Source organism: Vipera berus (genome assembly GCF_964194415.1).
Source record: "Vipera berus genome assembly, chromosome: 1".
Lineage (NCBI taxonomy): Eukaryota > Metazoa > Chordata > Lepidosauria > Squamata > Viperidae > Vipera > Vipera berus.
Window position 1 is genome coordinate 299,426,595 of NC_138202.1, and position 24,075 is coordinate 299,450,669.

General features: G+C 35.7%; 1 protein-coding gene across 1 annotated transcript in view; it reads left to right on the forward strand.

Annotated features, from left to right (window-relative positions):
- DNAH8 (dynein axonemal heavy chain 8) overlaps positions 1–24,075 on the forward strand; it is a 143,423-nt gene that overhangs the window by 90,863 nt on the left and 28,485 nt on the right. Inside the window, exons 56-72 of the mRNA XM_081315187.1 lie at positions 292–484; positions 2,440–2,562; positions 4,102–4,232; positions 6,681–6,834; positions 7,580–7,744; positions 9,918–10,144; positions 11,687–11,805; positions 13,003–13,106; positions 14,258–14,434; positions 14,796–14,963; positions 15,813–16,025; positions 17,450–17,587; positions 18,577–18,704; positions 19,524–19,695; positions 20,462–20,617; positions 21,510–21,665; positions 23,369–23,551. Coding sequence (XP_081171313.1) covers positions 292–484; positions 2,440–2,562; positions 4,102–4,232; positions 6,681–6,834; positions 7,580–7,744; positions 9,918–10,144; positions 11,687–11,805; positions 13,003–13,106; positions 14,258–14,434; positions 14,796–14,963; positions 15,813–16,025; positions 17,450–17,587; positions 18,577–18,704; positions 19,524–19,695; positions 20,462–20,617; positions 21,510–21,665; positions 23,369–23,551 — 2,707 coding nt within the window. The remainder of the gene's footprint in view (positions 1–291; positions 485–2,439; positions 2,563–4,101; positions 4,233–6,680; positions 6,835–7,579; positions 7,745–9,917; positions 10,145–11,686; positions 11,806–13,002; positions 13,107–14,257; positions 14,435–14,795; positions 14,964–15,812; positions 16,026–17,449; positions 17,588–18,576; positions 18,705–19,523; positions 19,696–20,461; positions 20,618–21,509; positions 21,666–23,368; positions 23,552–24,075) is intronic.

Genomic DNA, 24,075 nt, shown 5'->3' on the forward strand with positions numbered 1-24,075 from the left:
GGACAGCTGAAGTTAAGTAGAGGATGAGACTGTTGCCTTTTGTTGTAAAGAGAAGCCTGTGTTACAAAATAATTGATAAAATAACTTTAATTATACCAGCTACTTCACGATGAAGTATGGACCTAAATTGTAGCTTTGGCTTCATTCAGAAATATATTATGTATCTAGTTCTAAGAATGATATGAATGTTACTGAAATGGTTTTGTTCTTATTTTGTTTACATAATTATTTAATCCAGAGAAAAAATGGTGGAAGTTTTGCATTTATCATGACTACATTTGTTTCTTGCAGATTTATTAGTGAGGATGATGAAGAATGGTTTGACAGAAATTTTAGTAGAGTAATTGAAGAACATGTGGATCCAGACTTAGTACCAAAAGTTCAGGCTGAACCATATTTTGTAGATTTTTTGCGGGATATGCCTGAGCCAACGGGTGAAGAACCAGAAGATTTTGTGTTTGAAGCACCCAAAGTTTATGAATTGGTATTTACAAAGACTTTGATTTTTTACTCTAGGATGGGTAATTGCAAAAAAGTAATGAATAGAGTTACATAAAATTTAAATCCATAGTATACCCATTACATTCCAGCATAATAAATATTCTGCAACAACTGTCTATATAATGTTCAGGATTAGAGCAATTGCACTTGGTAGTGGTAGTGAAATCACTTCCAATGATTTCCAAAGAGCACCTTTCTATTTATTGGCATTTAATGATACAAAAAATACTGATCCACAGCAGCCATTCAGAAGCAACAAGCGGAATTACACACAGGCAGAATTAAGATTAACATTCTTGCAATTAATAGTACTTATTAGTTACTAGTACTTTTTTTGCTAGTACAAAGTCATGACAACAGTAGCATGGAAGTGCTCCAAGAGATCATCTTATTAGTAAACAAAGGGTCTGAGCTTCTTTTTCCTAATTTTTGGTGATAGAATGCAAAGCTTGTTTTCTCAAAACAAGCATTCTTGACCACAGAAACCACAGAAAGTAATAGATTGGAGAATACAGGACAATTGAGATGAGCTTTGTGCTGGAAGGTAGTACAGAAATATATCAACTTTATTATTTTATTATTTATTAAGCATATTTGTAAGTTGCCACAAACAAAACAGCTCTCACGGCTCATACAGAAATATGATCTCAAGAGAAACCTAATTTTCATAATCTTTGCTTATGATTTACACTTACGATGCACTTAAGCTCCAAGAAATGGCAGTATAGAAATTGTGTAGTAGTTATGTTCAGGAAGCTGGCATAGAGAAGAGCAAGAATTACAAAGGAACATGCAGATTGAAAATCCAACTAGTACAAACCTAAGGTCAATTGACACAGGCCAACGTTTATAGTTAAAAAGCCTATAGCCAGTAAAATAAGACTGATGCAAACATGGATAAAGAAGCTACTGTACATAGTATAAGAGTGAGCTGCCTGCAGCACTCGTTTGAGAGAGGGGGGGGTGGAGGAGGAGAGAGGGAGGGAGGATATCAGGGTTTACAGTGCTTGAGTAAATGCAATCATGTAATTAGGGAAGGAAATCTACTTTAATAAAGTTTGTGTCTAGAAAACCAATGTGGTTTTGTACATGCCTGGACAGAGCTGATTTCTCTGCATTTATGTGATGACATTGACTTTACTTTTGGGTGGTTTAGTAATATTTTCACAAAATATGTTCTTTTTTCCCCCTTCTATTCAATCATGTGCAATTTTTGGAGAATGCCTGGACAGGTCCATGTAGTTTCTTGGCAAGGTTTTTCAGATGTGGTTGCCACTGCCTCCACCTTAAGATTAACAGAAAGTGACTGACCCAAGGTCACTGCCTCTGTTTTAACCTTTACATTATCTTTACCATTCTTTAATCTTTTATTTTTAAATCAGACTATTAATCTCACCATCCTACACAATAGCCTCTTAATCTATGCTTATATCTGTCTTATCTGACATGCTTATTTAATATTTTATACATCTAGGCCACAGAATTGCAACCTGTGGCTCCGGAGCCGCATGCGGCTCTTTCAGCCGTCTCCTGCGGCTCCCAGTCCTCTGCTATGTGTGGTCCCCCCCAAAAAAAGTGGGACTAAAAAAGTTCAACCAATCAATTCAAATATGCAGGGTAGGTGCATATCTCGCCTTGGCTCCACTCTTCAAACCCTGTTCTGCGCATGTGCGCATGCGCACACATTTTTTTGCGGCTCCCAGTTTTTCCTTTTGTGAGGGAACCGGTTCCAAGTGGCTCTTTCACTGTTTCAGGTTGCTGACCCCTGATCTAGGCTTTCGTTGTTGGTCTGTTTATTTGTGTAAGTATAAGTTCTTCGGGGAAAGGACTTAGGCTATTTTTTGTTTTCAATTTTAGTGATTTGTTGATTGAAATGGTGGTTAATTTTTTTAAAAAAATTAATGGTAATTTTAACGTTCTTATTTTCTTTATCATTAGGTTCCAACTTTAGAATTTTTATCTGATAAATTACAGTTCTACCAAAGACAATATAATGAAAATGTTCGAGGTGGACTGCTTGATCTGGTGTTTTTTAAGGATGCTATAACACATCTTGTTAAGGTTTGTGTCTTTAACTCTAAATGTAACCTTCATTTCAAATTATTCACTTATTAGGATTATTATCAATTTCAATATAAGTAAATAATGTAAATAAATAAAAGCCAATTATTAAGAATTCAAAAACTAATAGCTTTTTAAAAAGATAGTGGTATGATGATGGTGATAGTGATAATGATATTTTTAGGCTGAAAGAAATGTTGATACAGATTATATATTTTATTTATTTATTTATTTTTATTTTTATTCCATTTATATCCTGCCCTTCTCCAAAGACTCAGGGCAGCTTACAAGCTTAGCAGTAGCCTTCATTCTATGTATATGCCTGCTTATTAGGGCTTTCACACACACCCCAAGCGGCATTATTACAAAGTCAGCTTAATTGCCCCCAACAATCTGGGTCCTCATTTTACCTACCTCGGAAGGATGGAAGGCTGAGTCAACCTTGAGCCTGGTGGGATGCGAACCTGAACTAATTGCAGGCAGCTGGTGTTACTTAAGGAGGCATTAGCCCACTGCTCCACCAAGGCTCTTATCTTCCTGTTTTGCCATTACTGAGAAAACTCTTTCTTGTAGGCGACCAAGTAATGGAAATTATTAGCTCTCCTAGAAACACTGTTTTGAAAGTCTGCATGTTATTTTAAGAAAATAGTTAATTTGTTAGATATAAAGGTTAATGTGGTACTTAATTTGGATTATGGTATTATTTAAAGTTTATTGGGTCTATGTTTTACCAATAGAAAAGCTATGGCATTACTTATAAAACTCAAAGGGACATAAAAGCAATTCTATAGAGCAGGGGTTCCCAACCCGTAGGCCATGGACCCGTACTGGTCTGTGATCTGTTAGGAATTGGGCAACACAGCTGGAGGTGAGCGGCGGGTGAGTGAGTGAAACCAAAACCATCTCCATCCCAGTCCATGGAAAAATTGTCTTCCACGAAACTGGTCCTTGGCACCAAATGGTTGGGGACCACTGCTGAGGAGGAGACTTCAGTGTGGGCTTTTGTAAATACTGTATATGCATTGGAATAATATAATACAATTTAACTATTGTTTTTTACAATACAGTTCAGAGAAAGCTTCTAAGAAGTTCCTTTGAGACTATACAAATGCACACCGAGATGCACACCATCCTCAAAGAAGAATTTTTTTTATCTCCTTTTCATTGCATGGAAAAGATCTATTAAAAACTGACTAAATTGGATTTCCTTTTTTTTAATCTTCATTACAGCTTCAGTGTAATGTAGTAGCTACAACAGAAGAGACTAAGGCTTGAATCCATTCTCAGCTGGGAATAGCTAGGTGACTTTAGGCCAGTCACGCTTCTAGCCCCACCTACTCCTCACATTTGTTTTGAAACTAAAAGGAAGCTCTAACTTTATTTTCCCATCACACACTCCTGAAGAAAAGGCAGAATATAAATCCAACTAAAAACAAATCAAAATGTTTAAAAATAGGCTTAGTCAATGATTCAGCTTTGCCATCCTTGTGCAATGAGTTTAGCTTACAATGTATGTCCTTTTCTCTTTCAATATTGTAGATCTCCCGAATAATTCGGACAGCATGTGGAAATGCTTTACTTGTAGGAGTTGGTGGTTCTGGAAAACAGAGTCTTTCAAGGCTTGCTTCTTTTATAGCTGGATATAGAATCTTTCAGATAACTTTAACAAGGTCAGGAACATATACTTAACCAAAAATGATTTTGAGTTTCCGTGCAGAATTAGAAGCTCCTATTTGTGAGGAAGGTAGATTGTGCATATTTATGTGTATGTAGGATCATTATTATGATATTAATGATTACATGTTCAACTGTTGAGTCATATTAAATCAAATACTAAAAAAAATGACATAACTGAGGAAAGAATTTCTAGGCATGTGAAGAAATTCTTGTCCTGCCCTCTGCTTATAATACAGCTTTTCAAATGGCACTTGGCATGACACTTAGAAAAGACTTGGTATGACTGGAAGTTCCTTCTCAGATGCCTATCCCAGGTCTTTGGGAAGGACTTCATAGGTAGATAAAAATGCCAAATACTGTCTAATATCTGACTGACTTTGCAAGCAACCATAATGTAAGAGTTACAATATATAAAAATAAAATATTTATATGCCATCTACATTTATAAGATAAGATAAGATAATCTTTATTGTCATTTTTTACTGTGGGCACATGGCGCACATCAAAAATGAAATTTAGTTGCCCGCTCTCAAAGTGAGACACATACATGACACCCCTCAAAACATACTACATACAACATATGTATAGACCCACACCCGTACATATACATAACAATAAAATATTAAATACTGTCCAACTTGAATATATAATGGAAGCCTGAGAGTTCACAAGGTTAATGCTGTATGGAATGAAACTATGGTTGAATCTGGATGTTCTGCTACAGATACCACGAAGCCTCCTCCCAAAAGGTAACAAGGAAAACAGGTTGTGAAGAGGATGAATAGTGTCCCAGATAATCTTATGGACCCTGTTCAAATAATGCTTCTGTGCTATGTCCTGGATGGGAGGGAGGGAACTGCCAATGAACTTTTTAGCCATCTTCACCACTATCTACACCGCCTTCCTGTCTGAAGCAGTGATGCTTCCAAACCAGACTGTGATGCTGTATGACAGGATGCTCTCAATCGTCCCCCTGTAGAAAGTGATCAGAACAGGGGAAGGAAGATGAGCTTTTCTCATCCGACGCAGAAAGTGCAGGCGCTGCTGCGCCCGCTTCACCAGTTTCTCACTGTTGAGCGACCAAGCCAGCCTACTTGTTAGCTGCACACCTAGGAATTTGATGCTGGTAACCATCTGCACAGGTGAATCATTAATAGACAGAGAAGTGTGGCTGTGCATGCCTTTTCTGAAATTGACCATGATTTCTTTGGTTTTACTGGTATTTAAAACTAGGCTGTAGTGTAAGAGTTACAATATATTAAAATAAAATATTTATATGCTATCTACATTTATATGCTATGTACAGTTAAACAAAAACATTAATTTCATTTGTGATCCCTCTCAAATTAACAAATGTGCAGATTTTCTTTTATTCTTGAATGATTTTAACTGCATTGATAGTTTGCATATGATGAATTTTTATTGGCAACGTTATAATGCAGAAAAGTTATTACAATTTAAATTGATATCAATGTGATTATTGATTGATAATAACTCAACTTACTTAAGATTAGGATTTGACATGCATTCTGAGGCTGTACCGCAGAGTTATTATAAAGCATCAGTGAGACAATGCTGTCAGTAGATGTGAGTTATAGTTCAAGCAGAATGCTAATATACTATGTTGGTTCACAGCTGATTCATGATGGTATTTTATCTAATTTATACAAAGATAACCTTAATTTCTCCTACGTTGGTGAACAAGTTTTGTATAAAAATATCCTGGAATTATCATTAGCTCAGACTGGAAAAGCTACTTGGAAAAGCAGCGAAATGTTTCATACCCCTCAAAAATAATCCAGTTGCCATAATTCAAGTTCCAGACAACTCTAGCTGGATGATTGAGAATCTTCATAGACATCCTGGAACCAAGTTTAATTTTAACTGGGGCTTTATTTTTAATATATAATCCAATTCCACATCTTTCTCTTTGTTTGGATTCAGTTTGAACAAATTATCTCATTCAGTTGTTATAGCAGTCATCCCAAACAGGTTTTCTTTTAATCTATTAAATCAGATGTGCCTTTATGTACTAAGAGCTTAAATGTATTTTGTTTCTTTCCCACACTTTGACATTAATATGTGGGCAATAAACCCTTTGAACGATATCCCACAGATGCTTTTTCACGAGGCAACTGGACTTTCTTATTTTTCTTTAAAGATGTTTCACGTCTCATCTAAGAAGCTTCTTCAGCTCTGATGAACGATACTTTTTCTTATTTTTGCTTGAGTGGTTTTAGAAGTTCCATTTCAGTAACACTCCCCATTAAAATATGCAACAAAATTTCTTTATGGATATAAGGGAGCATTTATACTTGCATATGGAAGTCTTCTCACCTCCAATCCTTGCTGTATTGACTTCATTAATATTTTATAAACTTATAGGTGAAGAATTTATACTGCAGGTTAAATTTGTTTGTTGTTTTGCTTTCTTCTCTCAGGTCCTACAATGTGATCAATCTAACAGATGACTTAAAGAACTTATATAGAGTTGCTGGTGGTGAGGGAAAAGGAATCACATTTATTTTCACCGATAATGAGATAAAAGATGAAGCATTTCTTGAATATCTTAATAATCTGCTTTCTTCTGGAGAGGTTAGAATTTCAAATCACTATAGATATTGCTGTTATACTGATTATTGCATTCTTACTTGTAGTTAAATATACCAATAAGCTTTACTTTGATTAAGACCCTGATAAGATGACTCATAAAGCATAAAAGTTAATCTCTGAAGCACTTTGGAATTTGCTGAGTTTTATTCAAAAGCTAATTTGATGTATTAGTTTGAAAATTTGAAATTTAATTTATTCACTGACAGTAATCTGAAGCATAAAGTGGTATAACCTTTTTTTCCTCACAAGAAATACATAAGGAAGTACTAGACCTCTATAACAGAATGAAACTTAATAAATCTGAGACAAATAAATGCAAGGGATTAGCATCAGAATCTTTACCTAGCCAGTATCCCATTTTGTTTCAGTGGAGTATATTTGCTATAACTTGGTATTATAATTCATTTATCATCTAATAAAGCTAATAATATTTCTAGAATGTTCAACATTTTAAACTAGCTGTAAGCATTGGAAGGAATAAAATCCCAAGCACAAAAGACAAAGTGCAACGTTTTGAATACCATGTACATGAATATCTATGCTTCATTATGTCTTGACATCATATATTTTTATAAAATACATTAGTGAACCTCGGTTCCCTATGAATTATAAACTGAAGCGGATGTCTCCTGAATTAGGAGAGTCTTGGAATCTATAAATTAAAAACTGTGGTATTTTAATAATATTCATAAATGTCTTTTCTGTAATTTTTGTTTTTCCTGATAAGATCTCCAATTTATTTCCTCGAGATGAACTGGATGAAATAACTCAAGGACTTATATCTGTAATGAAAAAAGAGCTGCCACGAGTTCCCCCAACTTTTGATAATCTTTATGAATATTTTATATCACGGTCAAGGAAAAACCTCCATGTTGTACTCTGCTTTTCTCCTGTGAGTTTCCTTTAAATATATGCTTAGAGAACTAATGACCCATTAGGTCATCATTTCAGAGATATTTCCTTGCCTAAACAGAAAAACAGGATGATCATATATGGGCAAAAAAGCAGTGGGAACGGGAACTTCTGACTTCCTGTTGGCTTTCTCATTGACTTCCCTTGTAGGAAGTTGGCAGGGAGCATTGGAAATGTCAATCACATGATTATGGCTGACCACACCATCAGGATGGTGCTAAAGTAGCTACATCCTCAACAAATGTCAGTCTTATGGGATTAATGGGTCCCAGACTTTTGATGCATTAAGTTAGCCCATTTGAGATATAGGTGGTCCTCAACTTACGACTACAATTGAGCCCAAAATTTCCATTGTTAAGTTTAGTGAGTTGCATCCCATTTTATGAATTTTATTGCCACAATTGTTAAGGCAATCACTGCAGATGTTAAGTGAATCTGGCTACCCTCATTGTACTTTGCTGGTTGGAAGCCAGCTGTGAAGTTACAAGTCATAAATACATGCTAGTTGCCAAGCACCCGAATTTGTTCAAGTGACTATGGAGATGCTGCAAGGGTCATAAATGTGAAATGTGGTCGTAAGTCACATTTTTCAGTACTGTTGTAACTTTGAGTGTCACTAAATGAATGTAAGTTCTGTATGTTATTTCAAAAACTATTGCCCTATGATGTACATGTTACCCAATTGAACGTTACAAACCGGAGGGTTTTAGTAGTGTGTGAGTTTGTGTGTGTATGTTTATTAAGGGATTGCAAGGTTGTAAATAGGGATTCATTATTTTTTGTCATCTAAGCCACTGAAAAATTCTAAAAATTCATAAATAAGATTTTTTTTAAAAAAAGTTCCAAAGAAATCTTTATTATCCTGCAAGTTTAATTCTGCAGTCATTTTTGTGGGAATGTCTACTAAGTTAAAATAAACATATAAAATTGGAATATGAAACCCAATTCTATATATGCTATTTGGAAGTAAGTGCCACTCCCAAATAGCATGCACAGAAGTATAAGGTAAAGTTCAAAAGGATTTCCTTTCTTAAGGATACAAATAATGTTCTAGACCAGCAGTGTCAAACTGCCGGCCCATGGGCTGGATCCATCATGCAGAAGCCACGCCCACCCCAGCTCCTGTAAGGGGGAAAAAGTCACGATACATCACAACACGTCATGTGACGTAGCGAGTGTGACATCCCTGTTCTAGACCTATTTATTCCAGATCTAGACATAGCATGGCATTTATGTTGTATAGCAATATTCAACATAAGCTTGCTTTCAAAAAATACTCACCTACAAGCATTGTTAGAATTATGTTTCTAATATTTTGTTGCTCTATTAAATTATTTAATCAGCAATTACTTTGTTATAATTAACAGCTTAAAGGGACGCGGTGGCTCAGTGGGTTAGTTCGCTGAGCTTGTCGATCAGAAGGTCGGCAGTTTGGCGGGTCGAATCCCGAGTGCCGCGTAACAGAGTGAGCGCCTGTTACTCGTCCTAGCTTCTGCCCACCTAGCAGTTCGAAAGCACGTAAAAATGCAAGTAGAAAAATAGGGACCACTACGGTGGGAAGGTAACAGCGTTCCGTGCGCCTTTGGCGTCTAGTCATGCCGGCCACATGACCACGGAGACGTCCTCGGACAAACGCTGGCTCTTCGGCTATGAAACGGAGATGAGCACCGGCCCCTAGAGTCGGAAACGACTAGCACGCATGTGCGGGGGAACCTTTACCTTTACCTTTAATTAACAGCTTACATTCTAAAATACTTACATTAAAATATGAAAGATTTCATAGGAGCCTTTTTTCTCCTCTCTCCAATAAGGTTTTATGATATTACAGATCTTGTGCAGATTAATTCATATTTATACTAAGCAATAATGTGATTTCCTTGGAATGTTATAAGAATACAGCTAATATGAACATCACTAGTGCCTTAAAAATTAACGTGTTGTTTATTATGATTAATCCATAGGTTTAACACAATGTATAAACCTAGACCTAGTCCCAGCCTTTTTTATATGTAACAATTGCACTGGAAACTGTATATAACTCAGACAGCATATAAGTTTAATAAATCATCATCATCATGATCATCATCTGTTATATTTGCCATAAATATATTTCATTGATATGTCACTTTTTCTTTATTTCTTATTTTTGCTAGGTTGGTGAGAAATTTCGTGCACGGTCGTTGAAGTTTCCTGGTCTTATATCTGGGTGTACTATGGACTGGTTTACTCAGTGGCCCAAGGAAGCCCTTGTTGCTGTGTCACAGTATTTTCTGTCAGGTTTTAATATTGTCTGTTCGCCTGAAGTTAAAGCACACATAGTAGAAGCTATGGGCATTTTTCATGACCTAGTTTCAGAAAGCTGTGACAATTATTTTCAAAGGTAATATTTAAATGTGTATAATTCTGTAATAGCTGTTTTAAAAATATATGGTTTTATATACATAAAAATCTTTATATCATGAACACATTTTACAAGAAAAAGCTAGCAGAAAATGGACATGAAAGAGTCCATCAGGATACTCCAGTGAAGAGGTATTTTGCCAACTAGACTGGGCAAAAGATGGAATGAAAATCAAAGGCGCCTATTTAAATCACTTAAGATTTGCTGATGATGTTCTCTTCTCACAAGACCCAGAAGAGCTACAAAGACACACAAGAGCTGCACAAACCAAGAGAACCATTTGGCTTAAAAATAAACCTGAAAAAGAGCCAGGTTATGTTTAATAAACTCACTAAAGAAAGAAAAAAAATATATCTGGAGAAGAACTAGATGTAGTAGGGTATATACCTTGGCCAACAGACTACATATACCTTGGCCAACAGATCTGAGTGGAAGATGATACAATAAAGGAAACTGAATGACATGTTAAATGTGGTTGGCTAGCATTCGGTAAGCTATGCATAGTTTTCAAGAACAACCCCCTCCTATGCCTGAAGAGCAAAGTTTTCAATCAGTGTGTGCTACCTGCTCTAACATATGCCAGTGAAACATGGACATTAAATTCACAATTGATACAAAAGCTACAAGTGGTACAAAGAGCCATGGAAAGATACATGCTCAGTATTACAAGACAAGATAGAAAGACCCGCACATGGATTAGAGAACAAACAAAAGTATATGATATCATCAAGAGAGTAAAAGAATTGAAATGGAAATGGGTTGGTCACATAGCAAGAAGAACTGATGGCAGGTGGACCAAGGCAGTCATAGAATGGATCCCATTTGATAAAAAGCATCCATGAAAGAGACCTAAAACAAGATGGATCAAAGACATCAGCAAGTATTGCGGGCCCACTTGGCAAAAGAAAGATCAGGACCGTATTGGTTGGAAACATGCGGAAGAGGCCTTCATCTTGCAGTGGATAAACAATGGCTAAGACGATGGTGATGATAATGATACATAAAAATCATTTTGCAATTTAATCTCAACATATTATACAATTTTAAATTTGAAATAATTTTCAATATTGTGTGTTCCAACCTCCTGATTGGGGCAGGATCTATAATAGTATCACTGATTGATGAGTATCCACTTTCTGCAGTTTCTGTTTGAAGAATTCTAGTGAAAGAAAATTCACCACATCTTGTGGTTGCTGTAAATAGTGTCACTAATATATAGTAAAAAGCATAAAGCCTCCATTGCCTTATTTTTCTGTGTCAATTGCCACTCTTGCAAAGCGAAATATACTTACAATTCAAAAACAACCCTGTCACACTTTGACAATTGATAAACATTCAAAGAACCATTATTTTGGTTTCAGGGGGAACATGATTATTTTACAGACTTTACTGCCTAAATTAATGTTTAGAACTGTGATTCATTTACATAATATAATAATCTAATACCCTAGGTTGTATCTTGAGATTATTATATTGTTGTGGCATTTAAATCTGAAGTGATATCACTATTATAAATTACAGATATCGGCGAAGAGCCCACGTAACCCCCAAATCTTATCTTTCTTTCATCAATGGCTACAAAGATGTTTATGCTGATAAGCTGTTCAGCATTAATGAACAAGCTGAGCGAATGAATATAGGTAAGATAAGTCCAGGTCAAAGACCTTATTTTTTCAATCCTTTTACTATGTCAACATATATCAATATATTAAGATGTGAGCCTTAGCTGGACTTGTTTTCAAAAGCATATATAAGACCAGAGCTTAGTCTTCTCTACTGATCAGTTGTTTTGTTCCTATAATCATACTGTATATTATTTGGGGGGAGTTAATTATTATTCTTTCTCTTGTGATAATTAACTATCCTGGAAGTACTTGTTATGAAAAGTAGGGTGTAAATCTGATAGATAAATCAATATAACAGTTAATTAAGCATAGTTATTTATTCATTATGTACCATCAAGTTGAAGTCAAGTTTTAGTGACTACATCAATAGAGAAGAATATGGTAACCAGCACAAGGTTGATGCACTCAATTACAGCAGTGATAGATTCACCAGTGTTTCTCTACCTTGTCAACTTGAAGATGGGTGGACTTCAACTCCCAGAATTCCCAGCTCTACTGACTGGGGAATTCTGAGAGTTGAAATCCATCCATCTTCAAGCTGACAAGGTTGAGAAACACTGGGATACACTATAGAAAGCTCTGAAGGGCCAGATAGGGAAGATCACGTTGGGGAAAGTTTATCAAGTGTTAACACTGGCATAATGGTCCATAATTAATCAAAGAAAGTGAATGAATAAAGACTGAATCACAAAACATGATGTAAAAAATCAGTGAATGGGTTAAGTAGATGGAGTCAAATTATGGTTTAATGGAGTTGATGAGATCCTCAAAACAGATGAAAAGTTTGAACGAGACACACTATGAAGTGCTGTCTAGTTGTTGTGAATTCAAGGACCATTTTGCTGTGAAATCTGGGATAGAAAGTTATGGGGTAATTTATTTGATGGCATTAGTATTAAATGGCTTAGCTATTGTTACTTTTTTCAATCCCCTACTTCTTTTCTTCAGTTTACTTTACTCTTTACTGCTTTTTGTACTTTACACTATGTTGCTTATTCTGAAAAGAAATAGCAAAATAGATACAGATTGATAGATTTGTTTAACTGAGCTCTCTGAAGATCTGAATTTACTGGTAAATTCTAGTCCAGGAACCAGACACATACCCACCTCTTACTGGAAGATTTTGGCTGTTTATGTTCATAATATTGCCTTAACACAAATTAGAACTATAAATGATTGCGGACTTCATCTGGATTTTGATCATTATTATAGGCCTTGCTAAACTAATGGAGGCTAGTGAATCTGTTGCTAAACTCTCTCAGGAGCTGGCAGTAAAAGAAAAGGAATTGGCTTTGGCTTCTGTAAAAGCAGATAAAGTAAGTATAAGCACACATTAGAACATTAAGTACACAAAGGTTGCTCATGGATTTTTATTTGTTTGGTCTGAGTTTTTAGGCAAATCTGTTGACACCTCCTGGATCAATTCATAATTATCCTCTATTTTTTCCCCACTGCTCAAAAATATGCATTTTAGAATCTGCAGTGGATGGAAGTTCATTAAAGTCTAATACCATCTATTCATGTTGTTATTCTTTTTATACTGTACAGCTTTAGAGCTTAGACAATGCTCAAAATTGATCTGATGACATAGTTCCTTGATCTCTCCCCATAATGATTATTTTAACTGCTACAACTGGGTTAAGTCTATTTATTTATTTATGGCAAGTGATTGAATACTGTCTAGTCCATAAATTCAAGTCACTTTAGAACAGTTGTACTGAAAATAAAATCACAAAATCTAGCACCAGACATAACATGTTATATATGTATTATAAACATCTACAACACATAAAAAGAAACAGTTGTCTAGCCATACAGTTCCAAGTTGAAATGGTTGTTGTGGCCTTCCAAAAGGACTGTACAGTGCAAGTCTCCAAATTTGCAAGTCCTCTTCCAGCCCCATCCTGTGATTTTTATGATCTAATCCTTTGCTTCACATCTTGGTTGGATTCCTTGATTTATGTCTTTGCCTTTTTATTTGTAGTTTCAGGGTCATTTTCTGGTTTCTTCCCATACATCATTTTTTCCACTAGCCTGAGTGAAAGAAAAAAAAAGAATGTTTTTATTTACAGTTTTTTTCTAGTTTTGCTTTTAATAGTAAGGTGACAAGTAAATGTTTTTGTAGGTTATGCATCAATTAATTAAGTGTATTCAAGAACTACAGGCCTAATAGGTATTATTTTCCATCAGCCGCATGATCGTATACATGATTCTTCAATAGGAAGAAACTTACCCTACTGCTATTGTGCTCAAAATGACAGCTCATTTAGTACGTTATTTCCCACCAAGTTCTTCCTGTTTCTGGAACTGTATGCTTGAGAATGAAGAGGCAAGGAAGATTAGGGAGTCTGTCCTGGCTACGTCAGTTCCTAATGTCAGTCGCTATAGCTTTGGCCTTGGCCATTATAAATTTCAGATATTTGCTCTGCAAATGATGGCACATCCTTTTAAAAAAATGTTATATTAGGTGCTGGCAGAAGTGACTGTAAGTGCTGAGGCTTCAGCTAAAGTGAAGAATGAAGTTCAAGGGGTGAAAGACAAAGCTCAGAAGATTGTGGATGAAATTGATACAGAGAAAGTGGTAGCGGAGGCAAAGCTGGAGGCAGCCAAACCAGCCTTAGAAGAAGCTGAAGCAGCTTTGAATGTGAGTGGTGTTTAATATTGCAAGTGAAACGTGCAATATAAAAAAATGCAGAATACAAGCAGCTGGCATAATTATTCTGTAAATTTATGGTGTGAAACTAGAGAGTTTTGTCTTAATTTGAAATAGTTCCCATGTAAGCATAAGTTACCTGCTGTTTCCAAATTGTATTACCTTTTTGTCTCCTACTTGTATATATGAGAGGTACTATTTACCATCTTGACTACAACAGTTTTCATGGTTGGTAAAATTAGTGTCTCCCTATTTCAAATTTTGGCAGCTGAAATAGGAGTTAAATGTAGAGGAGTAAGGCTTTTTAATAATTTTATAAAATATTAGTCAATAAATTAACTTTTCTTCCTAGACCATCAAACCTGCAGACATTGCAACAGTTCGAAAACTTGCCAAGCCACCTCATCTAATTATGAGGATCATGGATTGTTGTCTATTGCTATTCCAAAAGAAAATTGACCCAGTTACCATGGATCCAGAAAGGCCTTGCTTAAAACCATCCTGGAGTGAATCATTGAAAGTAAGCAATATTTCCAAGTATTTTTAATTTTTCAAAAAAATCTATGGTTGAAATCTCAAAGCATCAAAGAATCATAGAATCATAGGGCTGGAAGGGACTTTGAAGGTCTTCTAGTCCAACCCCCTGCCCAAGGCAGGAGTTCTTATACTATCTCAGGCAAAAGGTTGTCCAATTTTCTTGAAAACCTCTAGTGTATAACAAAGCCACAGCATAGTTTGTAGAAGGGGGGATTTTCACAATTTGCTTTCTTCAGCCAAAAACATAATATACTATTTTAAAAAGTTCCTGATCCTCACAAATGGTTTATTTTTAAGTATAATGTCTACAGCAAAAAAAAAAAACATTATTTAATGAGAAGAATTTCCCTTCTTTTCCTTTTCCATTGGTCCATTTGATCCATGTCTTCCATATACAATATTTGTTTTTGGATTTGATCCTCATTTATTCTGAAGTGAGCAAACCACATCAGCATACTTTTTGTACTGGCCTTTTACTTTTATATTCAATTCAGATTCGTTGCCCTCTGTCCTTCATGATCTTCTCTTTTCTTAAGTAATAATTGCACAATACTACAAGCACCAACAAAGGTTAGTTTTACCCCAAGCATGCACATGCTAATGTACACACACACACACTATGCCAGTGTGATTTGAATTAAGTAATTTTAAGATTTTTTTTTCTTCTGTAGTAATGGAAATAACAATGAGTTAATGTTTTGAAACTTGTTTAAAGAGAGAAGAAATTTTTATTTGGAGAGGAGATGGACTCAGAAAACTATTATATCTGGAAATGTGGTAAAGGAAGACATTTGTAGGCAATAATGCTTTATGTTTTCCCCATTTATTACAGCTAATGAGTGGACCATTTCTCCAGAGTCTCCAACAGTTTGCCAAGGATAGTATCAATGAAGAGATGGTTGAATTATTGCAGCCTTATTTTCAAATGGAGGATTATACTTTTGAGAATGGGAAAAAAGTCTGTGGTAATGTGGCAGGGCTACTTTCTTGGACCCTGGCCATGGCAACATTTTACGGTATAAACAGAGAAGTATTGCCTCTTAAGGTAAAATAACACGATATTAATTCATTTCTAGTTAATAAGAAGAAAACTATTACAGACTCTTGATATCATTTCTGTCTACGGAGAATAACTAGAGAATCAAGTGTCCCATCTACTTTTAGTTTCAGAGACTTTGTAACAAATAATTTAATTACCCTTGAAAATTGATACATTTAGTTAAATATAGGGACAAATTAAAATAAGTTCTTCAACTTGTATTCAAATTGTATTATAAATAGTGCTAATTTGTTAAAATGCAAAACCACTAAAATACACCACTTTGAAAAGACATAGCGGTGACTTCGGCTCTTGATATTATTGATGATGCCTTCCTTCTCTCCCTCCTTCCTCTGACTATCCAGTAGCCTGGGTTGCTTACTACAGTTTAAACAAACAATATAAATCCCTCCTTAATTAAACAGAGAAACAGCAAGCTCAGTGGTGGATTCATACAATATACTGGCCCAGTGCCTGCATAAAGAGTCAGGATCTGACAGCAGCGTTGGGGCCATGCACACTCCAGAAGATTTTTGTTCCAGACAGCAGAAGCAGTGATGGAGAAAGCATGTCTTCTGAATCCTATAGGATGACATTGTCTAAACTGTCAGTACCCAAGCATGCTGATCTTCCTGGATTGTCTTGAGCAACAGAGACAATTAGCTGCAGAAATATCCAGACCATGTGCTATGCAGTGCTTTATAGATGACAACCAGCACTTGGATACAAAGTGATTGGGACCTGCATATGCCACTCTGAAGAATATCCTCTGAAGGGATATTCTATGCTGTAAGACTAGCAGATATACCTAGTTGCCCAGTCATGAATCTCTTGTTTGAACATCAAATTGTCACCTTGGTTTTTCTTTACATAGAAGATAAGAATCAAAGCAGCATTTTCTGGGATTGAACAGTTATTTGGACAGTAACTACCTACTAAATTACTTCAATCCCATCCCCCACTTTATAGAAAAAGATAGGAAAAACATATACATAATGACTGATTGATTGATTGATTATGTGCCATCGAGTCATTTTTCAGCTTCTAGCAATCACAAAGAGATTTTCTCCATGACAACCTATCCCTAATCTGGTCTTTCATGTCTTCCAATGTTGCACCCATCGTTACTGTCACTAAGTCCATCCACCTTGCTGCTGGTCATTCTCTTCATCTCTTTGCTTTCACCTTTCCCAGAATTAAAGTCTTTTCCAAATGGCTAGATCTTTATGTGTCGAAAAGAAGATAATTTGAGCCATTTGTGTCTTCAGTGAGAAATGGTTTGTTATTATTTTTTCTTGGCTGTCCATGATATTCTCAGGAGTCTTCTCCAACAGGAGCTCAAATAGGTCTTGCTTCTTCCAAGACCAACTAATTTTAAACATAAAAATATTTTTTAGTAAATATATTGCTTCATTTTTTTAAATTTTTAGACTAACTTAGCAAAACAAGAAGGACGTTTGAAAATAGCCAATGCAGAACTAGGGAAGGCACAAGCGTTGCTAGATGAGAAGCAAGCAGAGCTGGACAAAGTACAAGCCAAATTTGATGCAGCTATGCAGGAGAAGATGGTAAACAAAATAAAATATTGAATTACACATTCCATGTATTTTGCTATTACTTACTGCATGCACTTTTCATTCTAGGTTAGGAAAATGCTTGCTCAGCAGGACAATTTTGGATGCTCTTTGCTTAACTAGTCATTCCCGCTGCTTCCTCAGTTTTGAGGCAGAGAAGGGAATCAGGCAATATACATTGGCACTGCCTACTTTTGCCTCTCCACATCCACATCATCAAACTTCTGAGATTAGTATGATACTGAAATATCATTGCAGCTTTAGTTAGCACTTTATCATCTGCCTGTTGATCTTTGTGCCTTCAGATCTTTGCCCCATCTGATTTAATTTCTCTTTTAAATTCTTTTAATCAAAGGTTGGCATGTTGCAAAGGGGAGAAGATAGAGATTGAAAGGTTGTCAAATAAAGAAAATTTTGAGTTTTATCTTGACTCCCAAGACTCCCAATTCTCATAGGCATTTTGGAAAGTAAAAATGGCAGGTGTCTGTAGATCAGTATTTTATTTCTGCCTGGGGGATGGGGAAGGAAACTAAACAATAATTGTAGTATCCATATCCGGACAAGCTCAAAGAATTAGAAAAGAATACCTACATCAATTTACCTTTTAGTTATTGAATATTTTGTGATTAGCTCCTTTTGGCAGCCAAGAGATCTTGGGAGAAGGTAGTGTGTAGATAAACTAAATAAAATTCTGTGGATAAGCAAGTATTTGGATTCCTTGATTAGTGAAATTTCAAAATTCACTAAAGTTCCTAAGCTATGCATGCTCTGCATTAAAAGTAAAAAGATGGCAGGGTTTTTTTTCCTTCATATCCAAATTTACAACTAGAATCTGTGCAAAAAATGTTGGGGTTGAGATATTTATTTTCAAGTGGCATGCTTTAAAAAGATGCTTGTTTTTAAAGATGTTCTTTAAAAAGAACTAGCATAGTTCTCGGGATGAGCATTTGAAAAGTGTAATATGACATATTTTCAAATGTCAGGACCTCTTGAATGATGCTGAAACGTGCAGGAGAAAGATGCAGGCTGCCTCTGCCCTTATTGATGGCCTGAGTGGAGAGAAAATCCGGTGGACTCAACAAAGTAGAGAGTTCCGAGCCCAGATCAATAGGTATAGTATATGACCAGTGCAATAATAGTATTAATTTTAAAATAATATAAAACAGTAAAAGGAAAATAAAAATAAATGTCTCTCTTCAATCCATAAAGTATAACTGTCCTTTTTATTATTTTATTATATTGTTTATCTTTTAAAATGATTAGAAATAGGTAACTTTCAGATAACTGCTTGATGGATAACAACGATTTTTTTTTTGATACTGGTTTATCTTTATTGCTGTATCAGGTTTGGCAGACAGGGATTCCTCAACTGCTTTAATTAAGGGTTCTGATATAACTGTAGAAACAAAGTTACAGATCTGAACTTAATAACCAGCCCATTTATGAAAAACTTGCAACACACTTTGAAACATCTGAATTAAAAATATACATTCCAAAGAAAACTGGGAATTTTGAGTGTGATTTGCTTCCTTCTTATGATGGAGACCTAGATAGGGAATCAGAACTAGGACCTGTCAATCTGGTTCCATTCTTCTGATTTGTTTACATCTCCTCCTAGTTTAAATTAGAGCTACTAAATGGCTAGGCTTATGCCAGAATTGGTGTTGCTGCTTCACTGTCCTGTGTCCCGTTTATTCAGCTCACTGGTGCAAGTGGTTAGTGCAAGTAGGAGCCCTGTTCATTTCAGCAGTCAATCACACACATTTTGAAAAAACTATAAACTTTCCAGCTTGAACCTGAGGAGTAAAATGGTATGAAACTGATTAAAGTGTCTTTTTTGAATGAGCTTTTTAAAATGGTTTTGTCACATTCCTTTTTTTAAAAGGTTAAAAAAATGCATCTTAATGAAAGATTCCATGATTTTTCCTAGGCTTGTGGGAGATGTGTTACTTTGCACAGGCTTCCTTTCCTATTGTGGCCCTTTTAATCAGATATTCAGGAACCTCTTGCTTAAAGATTTATGGGAGACAGAGATGAGATTACGAAAAATCCCTTTTACTGAAAATCTGAATATCATTTCCATGCTGGTAGATCCTCCTACGGTAAGTCTTTAATTCTGTTAGCTTTTTTATAGCTTAGATTTTTAATCCTGCTGATCATTTCACTAAGTGGTTGAATAAATCTATTAACACATGTTACTGGCTTAATAAATTCCTTCTCACTAATTCTGTCTCAGTGTATTTTGTCATCTAGCCATCTTTGCCTGGGTGTTAAGTCTCAGCAGAGTAACCTCTTGGGTAGAAATATTCCAGGGTACTATCAAGTTCTAAAGTAGAGTGAGAAGTTGAAGAATTGCACATACGTGGAAAAATATTAGAAAAATAGCAACAGAATCTTCACGGCACCCTCAAAAATTGTGTTTAAGATCCTGAGTTAGGGTGTGAATGGAGTGAGAGTACTATTATATTACAAAGGAGATAGTATTAAAATGAAACAAATTCAAACCTGTGTGGTTGAAAAACCTAATACACTTTCCTAGTCAGCTGTAAGGATGCTGTAGGTGTTTGCCCTTTGGAAGGCCAGGCATTTTTATGGGGAAAATATAGTACTTATGGGGAAATAGATAGGGCTTAATATGTGGTACTGAGTACATAAACCGCTCTTCTCCATGTCACTTCCATGTTGAGACTGCAATCTCTACAATGGGCTGGCATTAATTGCCATTTCACAATTACAGTAAATGATGGTGGCAGTAGAGTGTCCTGGGAAACCAGGATTCCAGAAGGGAAGCATTCAGAACTTATTGTTTTTGTTGTTTGATTCAGTTTTCTTTCTTTATTCATCTTATGTCTTCTTCTACATATCTAGATTAGTGAGTGGAATCTGCAAGGGCTTCCAGGAGATGAACTCTCAGTTCAAAATGGCATCATTGTTACAAAAGCAACCAGATACCCACTTTTGATAGATCCACAGACTCAAGGGAAAACATGGATTAAGCAGAAAGAAAAGGACAATGATTTACAAGTAAGTATTACAAAATTTTAATATTCCGTTCATGTTCCTGTTTCCCTTCCATTCCCCCATCTCAGCAAACTAAGCTACACAATGATTACACATGAAGAGTTACTGCATTGCAGGGGCCAGAGCAGATCAATAGCTCACCATCACGCTCAGTGTTCATTGGGTGAGGAGGAGCCAAACTTTCTCTCTTCAGGTCACTGGAAGAGATACCCCCAGGCATGCCGCTTTGGCACCCACAAAAAAGGACAATTATCAATGCATTAAATCAATAGTTAATAACATACTGTAAATGTGTCACACTCTAATCTGATACAGTGATGGTATTTCTTCCCTCACATTTGTGATTGTTTATTAAATTTAAACTGTCCTCATTTGATTTTTTTTGGGTAGTAACTCCTTCTATTTGTTTGGTATCTTCCAGAAAGGATCTTTTCTTCCTATAAGAAAAGCAAGATAATTCTATTCAGACTCTTCCAATGCAAAGACTTACTATTGTTACAGAACTTTCCCAGCTATTTTGTCATGATTTTAGAAGGCACTGGGATAAGGTCACTGACCTTAGAAAATAGGAACATTAAAAACTTATTTAAGTTTTGGTTCAGATTTCTCAGACAGAAGTAGATATCTATAAATCCCAGTTCCTGGGATTTAAAATGGAAAAATAGTGACTTACCTCCAAGAATTGTCATCAAGTAAAATATAAAAAGAAATTTAGAGAATTAGGTAATCCCATATAAGTTCTCACAGAACTAATATGAGCTCGCTGAGATTTATGTCAAATTAAGCAGACATAGGTTTACAAGCACTTTAAGAGTATTCTAAAAAAATAAGTGAAAATAAGCACTTTGGTAAACTATATTGCCTTTATTGATAATAAACCATTTTTACTTCTAAGGTGACAACTTTGAATCATAAATATTTCCGTTCGCACTTAGAGGATGCCCTCTCTCTGGGAAGGCCACTTTTAATAGAGGATATCAGGGAAGAATTAGATCCTGCCCTTGATAATATATTAGAAAAGAACTTCATTAAATCAGGATCCTCTTTCAAGGTTAGCTATATTATTCTGTATATTCTGTGTTGTTTTTTTGTTTAAATATATGACAAATGTTCTTGGACAAACCACTTAAAGAAATTATATAATCAAACAGTGAACCTTCCCCTTCAGTCAATGACCAGTTTCTTCAACCTCCAAAGAACAGAGAGATCAGAAATCTCTTTGACAAGAGATTGTCTCTTTCTGAACCTGCAGGGGAAAAAGTTCTTATTTTTACCTCCCATTCCCTTTCCAGTGCTTCATTGGAAGCCTTTCCCTCCACTTATCTGTTACAAGGACAGAAATGTTTTACTAGGCAATGGTAGTGGCATTTCAGAGATTGTCTTTTAGAAATTACTATGCTTTTGTGAAGCAAACTTGGTTCTGCTTGACATATCGGTTTATTCTGCAGCTTGCCTCACTGAGGTAGGGAAGTGGCACGATTCGCCTGAACAAAGCACTTAGCATCCCACTCTGGAGTTGCTATAGTTGGAAGGTTTCTTTCCATGCTCAGAAATCTGTGTTTGGCCAATACTGGAGGAAGCAAAACATAGCAATGAGGCTACTTTGCTTTGCTTTGCTTCACTGCTAAAATGGGTTTACTGTGGGTTTAATGAGATGCTTTAATGCAGAGGTGTCAAACTGCTGGCCCGCAGGCCGGTTTCATTATACCGAAGCCGCGCCCACCCCACTGCCAGCAATGCAAAAAGAGTTGCAATACATCGCGACACGTCACGTGACGTGGTGAGTTTGACATCCATGCTTTAATGAGATCCAAGGTTTTTGTCCAAGTGAAGCCCTCCCTTTAATGATCTGAAGCAACAATGATGTATCTAAAGGGTGTTGATTCTGGTCCATCCCATGATAAAAAGCAAGAATGATTTAGGTTATCTGCTACCGATGCCATTTACCCAGAATAACATTCCACATGACCACCAATTTTGCTAGGAAAAGTTGATAGGTATCAAATTGCACCTGTCAGCAAGCTACCTTCTTATGAAAAACATTGCACTTTGAGCCTTATACTTTACATTTCTATGGAAAATAGTGGGCAAATTTACTATCAAATTATGGCAATGGGGAGGAAAAGGGAATGTTTTCAACCTTAAAATAATGAGTTAAGAAACTGCATATAATCCACCGGTCCAAAGCTTGCCACCCCTAAAATAAATCAGTAGCAAAAGCACAATGCATTCCCTTCTCTCTCTCTTTCTAATGTTATATTAAAGCCATAAATTACTAATTGAATTTGTACCATACAACTGACTACATTTGTACCATACAACTGACTACATTAACTACAACATAATAAGAAATCTGAAATAATTATATATTAATATCTATATCTAAATTGATATATCTATAGATATATAGATATATAAAATATACTAAAACAAGTATATTGGTTAGTATATTTACATAAATTTCCTTGATTTTTGCCCATGTTGCAGTACTTCCTCTTCAATTAAATATTGGGATGGATGGGTGAGAGGCTCAAATGCTTGAGCAGTGATTTAATAGGAAATAAAATGAGGATAATATATATATATATTATTAGAAAATATTTAAAATATTTGCCAGTTAAGAAAACTGTCCAGAAGTGTGTTGCTAAAAATATCCTGAGCTGTGTGAATTTTACATTCCTTTCTAGCAATATTTTTCAGTTATTAACTATATTATTAACAATGCACTGAAACAACATTTGAACTTTTATTAAGGTGAAAGTTGGAGATAAAGAAATAGATGTCATGAATTCATTTAAACTTTATATTACTACAAAATTGCCCAATCCTGCCTTCACTCCTGAGATTAATGCTAAAACATCAGTAATTGATTTTACTGTTACAATGAAGGGACTTGAAAATCAGTTATTGAAGAGAGTAATTCTAACAGAGAAACAGGTAAGATAATCAGTACAATGAGTTGTTATACACAATGATACAATGATGTTTCACTGAAGCTTAAATACTGATTCCAAAATTGTAGTCTGCATTTCATTAGCAAAGTGAATTTAAGTGGACGGATGGGCGGACGGACGAATATCAAAGAACAAAGAAAATTGGCAAAGGCCGACATATTAGAAACAGAAAAGATTTAGGCACAGAGGGGTTAGAACATTATTTTCCTTACTCTCCCTCTGAAAAATTAAGTTATATTATTAGGTTAAAGTAATTACAAAGACTTTCCCTCCAATGGGCTCAATGGGAGGCATCTCATCAAGTGTCAAGAGCAATTTGGAACAAACTTATTTCATAAGGACCATTGAAGGCATTCTCAGGAGTGAGTATTTTTAAGCACTCTCTCCTAGGGAAAGATGTAGAACAGCCTAAGGAAAAGCCTAAGTCACAGGTCTGCAACCCGTGGCTCCGGAGCCGCATACGGCTCTTTCAGCCATCTCCTGCGGCTCCCAGTCCTCTGCCATGTG